Below are 12,192 nucleotides of genomic sequence, written 5' to 3'. Positions count from 1 at the left end.
GCCTTCTTCAGTGTACAGTATACAGAGTATACTGAGTAGAGTATAGAGTGGTTTCTTCCCTAACACCTTAGTCCCCTATTCAACTAGAGTGGTTTCTTCCCTAACACCTTATTACCCATTCAAATAGAGTGGTTTCTTCCCTAAACACCTTAGTCCCCTATTCAAATAGAGTGGTTTCTTCCCTAACACCTTAGTCCCTATTCAACATAGAGTGGTCTTCCCTAACACCTAGTCCCCTATTCAACTAGAGTGGTTTCTTCCCTAACACCTAGTCCCCTATTCAACTAGAGTGGTTCTTTCCCTAACACCTTAGTCCCCTATTCAACTAGAGTGGTTTCTCCCTAACACCTTAGTCCCCTATTCAACTAGAGTGGTTTCTTCCCTAACACCCTAGTCCCCTATTCAACTAGAGTGGTTTCTTCCCTAACACCTTAGTCCCCTATTCAACTAGAGTGGTTTCTTCCCTAACACCTTAGTCCCTATTCAACTAGAGTGGTTTCTTTCTAACACCTAGTCCCACTTTCACTAGAGTTGTTTCTTCCCTAACACCTTAGCCCCTATTCACTAGAGTGGTTTCTTCCCTAACACCTTAGTCCCCTATTCAACTAGAGTGGTTTCTTCCCTAACACCTTAGTCCCCTTTCAACTAGAGTGGTTTCTTCCCTAACACCTTAGCCCCTATCAACTAGAGTGGTTCTTCCCTAACACCTTACCCCTATTCAACTAGAGTGGTTTCTTCCCTAACACCTTAGTCCCCTATTCAACTAGAGTGGTTTCTTCCCTAACACCTTAGCCCTTTTCAACTAGAGTGTTTCTTCCCTAACACCTTAGTCCCCTATTCAACTAGAGTGGTTCTTCCAACACCTTAGTCCCCTATTCAACTAGAGTGGTTTCTTCCCTAACACCTTAGTCCCCTTTTCAACTAGAAGTGGTTTCTTCCCTAACACCTTAGTCCCCTATTCAACTAGAGTGGTTCTTCCCTAACACCTTAGTCCCCTATTCAACTAGAGTGGTTTCTCTAACACCTTGTCCCATCAACTAAGTGGTTCTTCCCTAACACCTTAGTCCCCTATTCAACTAGAGGGTTTCTTCCCTAACACCTTAGTCCCCTATTCAACTAGAGTGGTTCTTCCCTAACACCTTAGTCCCCTATTCAACAAGAGTGGTTTCTTCCCAACACCTTAGTCCCCTATTCAACTGAGTGTTTCTTCCCTAACACCTTAGTCCCCTATTCAACTGGAGTGGTTCTTCCCTAACACCTTAGTCCCCTTTTAACTAGAGTGGTTTCTTCCCTAACACCTTAGTCCCCTATTCAACTAGAGTGGTTTCTTCCCTAACACCTTAGTCCCCTATTCAACTAGAGTGGTTTCTTCCCTAAACCTCTAGTCCCCCTATTCAACTAGAGTGGTTTCTTCCCTAACACCTTAGTCCCCTTTTTCAACTAGAGTGGTTCTTCCCTAACACCTTAGTCCCCTTTTCAACTAGAGTGGTTTCTTCCCTAACACCCTTTAAGCAATAAGGGATGACGGGGTGTGTTATATGGCCAATATACCATTTCTAAGGGCTGTTCTATTTGCACGACACAACACGGAGTCGTGGTTTATTGGCCATATACCACAAACCACACGACGTGACTTATTGCAATTATAAAATGGTTTGCCAATGTAATTAGAACAGTAAAAATAAATGTTTTGTCAGCCAATCAGCATTCAGGGCTCAAACCACCCAGTATATAATAGACAATCAGTGCTGAACACAAGACAACAAATGTCAAGGGAAGGGGGGTTATGAAGTGTCAACTCCCTCCACCTGAGGACTCACTTCGGTTAAAATCAAACAGTTTTTTGAAAGTGCTATCAGGAAAATCACTAGCAACTGATTGAGTTCGCTGTCAGCTATTAAAAAAAAAATAATAATGATTGTGGAGAGAAATCGGTTTCCAAGTATTCTGAAAGAGACAAAGGGAGTGCTTTTGATCCAACACCAAGCCCTAAACGGCATGTGTCGAAATACCCGGCTATATAAACACAACGCTGTTGACCATTCTTTTAAAATCACTTAACATGCCGTTGCTAAGCGATAGAAATGTATATCTCACAGACCAGCATTGACTGACCACAATACGCCTGGATGATGCATCTTTGAACAAATAAGAGACATCTCTGAGCACACTACGCCTGTGTGCACCATAGACCTATAGGCGTGCACACGTTAGGAACAGATTAATATCATTTGCTTGAGGACAGCTCATTACCTCCAGAAACACATTGTTGACGTCAGATACCCTTTCTCAATCCAGGTAGCGTACCTGTTTGTATCCTGTTAGAGCAGTGACTTTCACGTTATTGCTTTTGACAAGGTTAAGTGTGCTATTATCCAAAGGTCGATGTGACGCCCTCAACTCACAATTCAAATGAGGCACAGACACACCTATCTACAACAAAACTTCCACCTACACATTCATTGTTCCACGAGGCAAAGTAACTACAAATGTTTTACAATAGAAAACAATGAATAATAGTAATATTAATAATAATATACATACTAATTAAAATATAATAAATAACAAAAGTAATATTAATCATATCAACAAGATTATTCATATCATTATGAACATCATCATAATAATAAGTAATCATTAAAAACAAGGACAATAATATTAGTATTATACTATATGGATATAATACTATACAATAACATAATTACTGTTATCATGTAGCAACAATCGTAACAACATTTATTATCATAATTATACAGCTATGCTTAAATTATTATTTATTATGAATATTAGTATTGATAATWTTATTGTTAGTATTCCATTGTTATTATATTGATTATTTAAAAATATATATATATATAATATAATAAATGCAACATGGTAATAATATTTTTGCTACAGCCGCAGATCACATCTGTGTCAATTAAGTTACATCTGGAGACAGTTTTGCCAAATCTGAGGAAAAAAAAAAAAAACATTTGCCTTGTAGGTCTTATTTGTTGATGGAGATGTGATGAAATAAAAACATGAAATCAAGACAACTCTTGTGAACACAACTGATGAATCCATTGCTATAATATGAGTAGAGAGATTGTTGGCATATTTTAGGGATGGGCGGAAGGACTACTCTATCTATCATGCATGCATCCTGTCACTATTTGCATAAAGCCTCGGTCATGCTTTTAAAGATGCAGAGCTGTCGAGGGTGACCACTTGATGGCATTGATCCCAACGCACGCTTCAGAGAAATACGCGACCAGAGGCAAAGTAACGTTCTGGTTTCTTTGTTCACTTCGAAAAGAGAATGGACTATTTCTTGGCATCCATTTGAAAGGACCGTACGCAAGCAAGCCATCCCTTTTAAGGCACAGTAAGGTGATATTCAGTGACTTTACTTGCACTTGGAATCACCATTCGGAGAAAAAAAATGTAAGTATAATATTTTTTAAATAATAGCCTACCGACTGTGTAATACTGTGCGTTGTCCTTGAGTAGAAGAAGCAGGCTATTTAATAGTATRATTATTGTTCTTCTTGTTTATTATGAGGTTATGGAAATAATTATGAAGAATATATGCGTGTGTTCTTCACCTTTGCAATTTTGTAATAAGGCCAACGGTAATGCCTTATTGAGACAAATAAATACTATACATCGCCGCCCTATAACTATAATAGCAAGTTTCAGCATTATTTTCTTCTATGGTTACGTCTATTTATTAACGCGTAATAGGCATATTTTKTATTGAAGTGTATTAGCCCTCATATAGGGAGAATCGACTCTCATTAGGTTTTTGATGACAGCCTTGACAGTTGTCATCACACATCATAGTAGACCACTAAAGTGACTAAAAACGATCTAACAACCTGAAATAAAACTGTTTTAGGGATTAGTCTACTTTCTAACTGTGTTTTGGAAAAGTTTTCACAGGCTACTCCGTGCAAAGATTTCAGTGCGTCTGACTGGGAATGTCTCGAACTAGTTCCAACTGCAGTGTATGATGACGTTACATTTAGTAGACGCTCTTAGCCAGAGCGAGTTACAATTAGGGTAAAGTGCCTTGCTCAAGGACACATCGACAGATTTTTTACCTAGTCGGCTCGGGGACTCGAACCATGCCCTTTTGGCCCAACGCTTTTAATCGCTAGGCTACCTGCCACCCTAGAGAGGAAAGACCTTGACTTTATCACCGTGTAGAATTGGCATAGTTTGTTCTTACTCAATCTTTCAACATAAGGYCTAGGCATTCACAAATGACAATTAGTTACCAGAAGTTACAGAAATCAAATGGGTTACCGGGAAATTACAGAGATTAAATGATAATGAGTTAACAGAAGTTACAGAGATCAAATGATAATGGGTTAGCAGAAATTACAGAGATACAWTTAAATGATAGCCTATCTACAAACACAATGACACACAGTAGACCTATCAGAGTATGAAAAAAAACTATCCAACAAACACAATTGTATACGTTTTATCCATTGTATCATTATTTAAACAAAGCATTATAAGAAGTTACATGCTGTCTTTAAAGAGAACATCTTGCTCAGAACAGAAAGAGACAACATCAGTGTTACTGTATCACAATATCAGTGACAACAGTAACAGTGGTGTTACTGTTATGCCCAAATCCCAGGCAAAACAGTCCCCCCCCCCCCCCCTTGATGGTGGAGATGCAAATTTGCAACTTTAAAGTTAAARGGAAAGGTCACCCAAATGACAAAATTACATGTTGGAAACAGTGCGGGGGGGGGGTAAAATAAATTGAACACCCTCCCCCTCATAGAAGTAACTCAAGATAATGTTTACGACCACAAATAACACCACCCTGTGTTTATAAATGTGGATATCGACTTTGCCACTTCAGCGCGCTTTTGTGGCACAGACGATTCCACGCATGGCTACAGGCCAGTAGGCTGAGGGTTCGCCAACCACCACGGAAGAGCTCACTCTCCCTGCCTGTCTTATTACACTACGARCAGAGCCAGCTGCAGACAGTGATCAGCTTGGGAAAAATCTGATTTTCAACATTTTGATGCCATATTTATAATTACAGTGCATTCGGAAAGTATTCAGACCTCTTTTTCCACATTTTGTTACGTTACAGRATTATTCTAAAATGTATTAAATAAAAACATTTCCTCATCAARCTACACACAATACCCCATAATGACAAAGCAAAAACAGTTTTTTCTGTAGGGATGTTTTTCAGCGGCAGGGACTGGGAGACTAGTCAGGTTCGAYAGAAAGATGAACGGAGCAAAGTACAGAGAGATCCTTGATGAAAACCTGCTCCAGAGCGCTCAGGACCTCAGACTGGGGTGAAGGTTCACCTTCCAACAGGACAACGACCCMAAGCACACAGCCAAGGCAAAGCAGGAGTGGCTTTGAGAAGTCTCTGAATGTCCTGAATGGCCCAGCCAGAGCCTGGACTTGAACCCGATCTAACATCTCTGCAGACACCTGAAAATAGCTGTGCAACGACGCTCCCCATCCAAGCGTCGCTTGGGAGGATCTGCAGAGAAGAATGGGAGGAACTCCCCAAATACAGGTGTGCCAAGCTTGTAGCGTCATACCCAAGAAGACTCACAGCTGTAATCGCTGCCAAAGGTGCTTCAACAAAGTACTGAGTAAAGGGTCTGAATTAGGGATGCATGATATATCAGTGAGCATATCGGAATCGACCGATATCTAGTTTAACGCCGATGTGCAAAACCGATGTCAAAGCTGACGTGCATACCCATATAACATAYATACATGACYTAATGACGCCACGTAAAACGTTAGGTTCTCAACTAATATTCATACCAATSTATGAACCCCAGCTTTCATAGTTGTTGTATCAACTTCAAGTCTGAATYGCATTAATGAAGCTAATGGATAGAGTAGAATATAATAACTTTATTGTGCCAAGGATGCAAGTCCTATATACACATGTACTGTAGTTATTACCACGCATGAGATTCCCACATTGTAGCCTGTACATTGAYTATATTCACTGATKATGMACTCTTCCTTGGCAAATAAAGGTGCGGTTCAGGTATGAATCTCTGAGACATTCTTTTTTCAGTCATATCAAACACCATTATTTGAATGATGCTGTGTCTGCATGTATYTATTACAATTATACACTTCAACAGTGTTTACTGCTCCTGGGACATCAATGATTACACATTGTAACTATGCAATAGATTAGAAACATGATTTAAGTAAAGGCTGATTTGTAATTCATATAAACAGAAAAAACCTATGCATATCTAACTCCCTTCATCTGCATTAATCTGAGGACACAGGAMAYTATTTCAATGAGACACTTKATTTCAACCAGTGGAGAAGGTGAAACGCTTTATTGAAAGAAGTTCATTATCCAGGTGTTATAAATACATAAATGCATTATAATTATGATAATTGTAATATTATAAATACAAGTTCAATTTGTACTTCAATGCACATATGGTGTGCATTATAAAACGAGGAAGAAAGACGAGGTGGGGAGAGAGGTGTAGAAGACAGAAAGGGAAAGAGGTAAGAACAGKGMCAGACAGCATYTYATTCATGAATTACAGTGRTACCCTAATATTCTCTCAGMTCATCACATTTGRGGTGTCTCCTAACCAGCCTTGGGCCCCCAGTTGGCCCGAAGGTTATCTTAAGAGCGGGTGAGGTGGCGATGACGGGACTGGCTTCCTCTCTCACATCAAAACATACCTGCAGACGAGAGACAGGTGGKTAGAGAGAGAGCATGATTAAGCCTTGTGTTTTTTTATTCTAACACGGTCAGTCATGTTAAATCAGGAGGTGAAATGCAAAACTGACCTTGGATCATTAACTCTGGGACTACTACATCTCTGTCTGTATTTGAATGTAAAGCATCTCTTTAATAATACTTCCTGTTTACCCGACCAAGTGACATCTCAACTATGATCATGCTGTGCCCTCTGTGTCAGCCAGTTCAGARGSGGGAGGGGTTCACCAAAACAGCTGATATAACCTAGGGGGAGAGGGATGAAGTGAAGAAGAGACACTGTTATTGTGTGTGTGTGGTCTCACCTGGTGTCCACACTATGTGGCTACAGAATACTTCATGCTGAAAAACAGACACATGAGGACAAACAATAGAAGTTAATGTCAATAGAAGATACTGTATGTGACGCAGACACCTATCGGAGTGTACCTGAAACATTTAAATATAGAGGGCTATGTGTCTCACTACTTGGTTATGGCAAGGCTAACCAACCCCCAGGGAAATCATGACTTGGCAGKAACAGATAGTCCAGTGAAAATGGTTGTGTTTATGTGGTGTAAATCTGAAAATTAGAAGCTGACATCTTAAGGGTTTGTTAATTAATGCAAGTGAGACGGGTTCCATGTACAACAAGACAGGCAGAGATGGAGAAAAAGAACACAGAACAGTTTAATTACCTCTGGTTATGGACACTTTTGCCAGCAATAAAGCTTCCACGGCCTGTTCCTCGGACAGTGAACATCTGGCAGCAATATCTACATTTTCGACCCCTTGGTCAGCTCGTTCTCTGAAAGTAAAGAAAGCAGATAATTTTTTATTGATATGAAAACAATAACTGAGATATGARCGTTCAATCTAAAGCAGCAGATGTTATTTTTAGGATACGTCAATACAGCCCAGTGCTGCTTACCTGAGATGRCATCTTRSTAGGTGTCCGCTTTGACTTCCTTTGTGTCGYAGAGAAAGGGGAACAACTACTTCAAGGTCTCAGAGCGAGTGACGTCACCGATTGAAATGCTATTAGCGCGCACCCCACTAATTAGCAAGCCATTTCACACCGGTTACACCCGACTTGAAAAAAAATCTAAATATACACGTTGCGAGATATTTGGCGAAATAGACAGACATGCCTATATTTCCCCCATAAGAAACAATGGGAAGACCGCAGAGTTCCAATATTATTTTTGTTGTTTACATTTTGTTGTTTACATTTTAACTATAAAACAACGTGAACAGGTTAGCAAASCAGGCATTGTGACGTTGAACAATAAACTGGGAATAGAACGTTCGGAAGGCGAGTTGGTGCCACGGTGCTCAATAGAACTAATAGGAGCTGGCTGGGTGAAAAATGCCCTAAAATAAGGCCTGTTTTTTCGCGATTACTTCAAAACGACGGCAAGCAGCTGGGAAATATGGTCATATTATGAAACTGGGCTCCACGGCGGATGCAATGAACCATTTTTTTTATCAGAAAAGAACGTTGTTAAAAATGTCATGTGTCCAGCCTATTATCTAAACAGACGAGAGTGCTCTGAAATCCGAGTGTACCAGAACGCAGAATAATTACTTTACGAGCGCTCAACACCCGTTGAGTATGGCCGGTGTCAGTAAACTTCYMGGYYAAAAYCGTAATTAAATTGTMTCCAGCTGCACATTTACAGTCACCAACGCTCTGGTTAACACAAKAACTGCCTTACCAGCTCTGTTAGGGCGAGTAAAATGGTCAAAGTGGTCTCATTTGTGTCTGGAAGTAGCTAGCCAACGTTAGCTTGGGTGCTTGACTGCCGTTGTAAGGCCAGAACGCTCAAATCAACCCTACTCCTCGGCCCGAACGTKCAGTGTGCGCTCCGAGAGCAAAACGGTCTGAATTTACAAACTGACCATTTTTCTCTGAATGGAAACACCATAATATTAATCAAATTAATTAAGCCAAATTTCTTAAAAATCAATCCCATATACTATGTTATTACAAAAAAGGTTTTAAATTCTCTGGTAATGCCAATACGGAATACTATCAAATGCTTCTCAAAGATCCCCTCGTGGTCAAACTAGCAATGACTTACAGTAACAGAAGAAATGGCTGAGAATTAAATGACGTGCCACAGAATTCTGCAGCGGCACGCAGGGTGTGCCGTAGTATGAGCAACTTTTAACGGAGGAACCACTGTATCATGTGCTAGCAGAAGTAAGTCTGGAACATAGTATCAACAGGAACTGAAAGTATAGTTTCAACACACAGACATCTGATTTTTGTACAGAATGCAGAATGACAGGCTTTCATGATCAAAGTTAGTCGATCATTTGAAATGGTAGATGACTTTCATGCCCTCTTCATCTGACTAACAGTACCTTTCCCTCTGTCTCTCTCCAGGATGACCACTAGGGATAAATGGAGGGTTTACAAGCGGATATGTGTCGTGTTCTTTCTGGCTGCGGTGACATTYACGGTGGTCCAGAGAGGGGCTCCCTTCCAAATTGAGAGGCAGGGTCGCATGGAGGCCCCCTCCGAGGGAGGGGAGAACAGGGCCCAGCAGCAGAATACGGGCCTCTACCCAGGGACCAACACCTTCTGGAAGGCTAGCAAGGCCAAACAAGCCAAGTCTACAGCCACCGCCACTGGCACCACGGAGGAGCCCAGCATCACCCAGGAGCGAGCTGGCTCCCGGACCTGGGACGTGTCCAGTGCCAACTGCAGTGCCAACCTCAACTTCACCAACCAGGACTGGTTCAGGGGCTTGGAGGAGAACTTTAAGCAGTTCCTCCTGTACCGCCACTGCCGCTTCTTCCCCATGCTCATCAACCATCCGGAGAAGTGCTCCGGGGAGACCTACCTGCTCATGGTCATCAAGTCCATCGCTACGCAGCACGACCGCCGCGAGGTGATCCGCAAGACGTGGGGCAAGGAGCAGGTTGTTGACGGCAAGAAGGTGAAGACGGTGTTCTTGCTGGGGACGTCGTCCAATGAGGCTGAGAAGGCCAACCATCAGAAGCTCCTGGAGTACGAAGACTACATCTACAGAGATATCCTCCAATGGGACTTCCAGGACAGCTTCTTCAACCTGACCCTCAAGGAGACCCACTTCCTTAAGTGGTTCTCCACCTACTGTGCCGACGTGCGCTATGTCTTCAAGGGCGACGACGACGTCTTCGTCAGTGTGGAGAACATCTTTGAGTACCTGGAGGCCAGCGCCCAGGTCAAGAACCTCTTCGTTGGTGACGTGCTCTTCAAGGCCAAGCCCATTCGCAGGAAGGAGAACAAGTACTACATCCCACAACCACTTTACAACAAGACCCACTACCCTCCATACGCCGGAGGCGGTGGGTTCCTCATGGACGCACCCCTGGCCAGGAGGCTCTACTGGGCCTCAGACTCTCTGGAGCTGTACCCCATCGATGATGTGTTCCTGGGCATGTGTCTGGAGGTGCTGCAGGTCACGCCCATCAAGCACAATGCTTTTAAGACATTTGGTCTGGTCAAGAACAAGGACAGCAAGCTCAACCAAGAACCTTGTTTCTTTAAGAGCATGATCGTGGTCCACAAGCTGCTACCATCAGAGCTCATACACATGTGGAACCTGGTGAACAGTAATCTCATCTGCTCGCAGAAAGTGGAGATCTTATAGCCTGGTGAGAACACTTAACTAGGCGAGGGGAGAAGAGTTAGGATGTGTGAGCAGGCCGGGAGGCAGATGTTGACATCCAATCCAAGTTCTCCTTTGTTCATAGTAGGACCCAGACAATATTTGATTTATTACATTTTAGCAGACATTCTTATCCAGAGCAATTAGGGTTAAATGCCTTGCTCACATCGGCAGATTTTTCACCTAGTCGGCTCGGAGAGTCAAACCAGCAACCTTTTGGTTACTGGCCCGACGCTCTTAACCGCTAGGCTACTTGCCTCTACTGCATCACAGTGGAAGTAAATTATCTGGTGATGTTTTTTTAATATTCTGGTGGCATTTTGAATGACTCTCAATGTCAGCAGGCAGAGATGCCAAACCAAGGAGCTTGAGGTACCAGCACTATCTTGCTGCAAAGGGGGACAGCGAGCTGCCCCCACGTTGTCATGCATCCCTTTGACTGTGTACTGAAAGGTAAACACCTTGTTCATTTGGACCAGGCTTCACCTACACTGTAGTAACATGGACCTTATAAAATAGGAAGAAACAAAGTGTCTCTACCTCACCAATATAGTTTAAATTTCTCTTCTCATATAGGTAGTCATTTGAATAATATTCGTCAAGACAAAATGTCTTGTAAGCATGTTTTACCATGTTAACAGTCAATTAAATAATGTCTTTTTTTTTTTTCTTTACATCTGACCCTGCAGTCCAACGTAGAGAGAGACCCTTTGTTATGGGTCACTGCACTTCAATAAGAGTGTTCAGTTTTCAGAAAGAATTTGGACTGTATGTGTCAATGGATTTGAATGTGCTGATATACTTGATATGAATTGGGTTGAGGGTTTACGAGAGGTTCCCGAGTYGCGCGGCGGTCTAAGGCACTGCGTCTCAGTGCTAGAGTTGTCACTACAGACCCTGGTTCGATCACGGGCTGTATTGCAACCGGCTGTGATCGGGAGTCCCATAGGGTGGCGCGCAATTGGCCCGGTGTCGTCCGGGTTAAGGGAGGTTTTGGCCGGGGTAGGCTGTCATTGTAAAATAAGAATTTGTTCTTAATTAACTGACTTGCCTAGTTAAATAAAGTTAAAATTACATTGAAACTGTGAAACAAATTAACTACTGCTGATACATATATCACAATATGTTCATTTAATAGGTTGTTTGATATTTAATTAATTGCAGGGAAGGTATTGGAATTAATGAACATTTGCAAAGATTATAGTTCCTCATGTTTAGAGGGCAGTGAATATGTGTGGATGATGTATATAAATGTAAAAAAAAAAAAATCTAAATATATATAGTGTTAAAAATCACGTTTGTAAATAAATTTCAAAAAAATCATATGTGGGTCTTATCATTTTATTTATTTAAATTGTACCAGATTAATTACATTTTTTTTTAGTTTTGGCTAATTGACAACAAGCTGTGACCAACGATCCAAACAAGTTCAGATGACAAAGACATGATATTTGATCTTAACGTTGATAATATGACCAAAATGTTCATTGTTCATTTTATTTCATTGTTCACTTGTTATAGGTCAACGGGATTATTTTTTTACCTCAAATGTTATCCTTTTATCCTCAACATTGTTGATGTTTTAATATCAAAACATATCTTTATACATTCAAGGCTGATTTATCACTTAAACCAATGTAAATACATTACTTAATTTATGCCTTGAGGTAACTTGTATTATAGTATAATTTGTATTAGTGTTTCACATCAAATGTTACATTTTTGTCACAAATGATATGAATATGACAGAATCAGAAATCAATTTAACAGAACATTAACATCCATCTCCTGAGAGTTTTTTTTATCAGT

At 41.2% G+C, this 12,192-nt stretch overlaps 1 protein-coding gene across 1 annotated transcript; it reads left to right on the top strand.

Annotated features, from left to right (window-relative positions):
• Window positions 1–3,203: 3,203 nt before the first annotated feature.
• b3gnt7 (UDP-GlcNAc:betaGal beta-1,3-N-acetylglucosaminyltransferase 7) lies at window positions 3,204–11,706 on the top strand. Its single transcript, XM_024139886.2, has 2 exons — window positions 3,204–3,426; window positions 9,114–11,706. Coding segments are annotated over exons 1-2 (1,254 nt in total). The 5' UTR covers window positions 3,204–3,424; the 3' UTR covers window positions 10,366–11,706.
• Window positions 11,707–12,192: the final 486 nt, after the last annotated feature.

The sequence above is a fragment of the Salvelinus sp. IW2-2015 genome, unplaced genomic scaffold (genome assembly GCF_002910315.2).
Source record: "Salvelinus sp. IW2-2015 unplaced genomic scaffold, ASM291031v2 Un_scaffold1942, whole genome shotgun sequence".
NCBI lineage: Eukaryota > Metazoa > Chordata > Actinopteri > Salmoniformes > Salmonidae > Salvelinus > Salvelinus sp. IW2-2015.
This window is presented reverse-complemented; position numbering and strand designations above follow the sequence as displayed.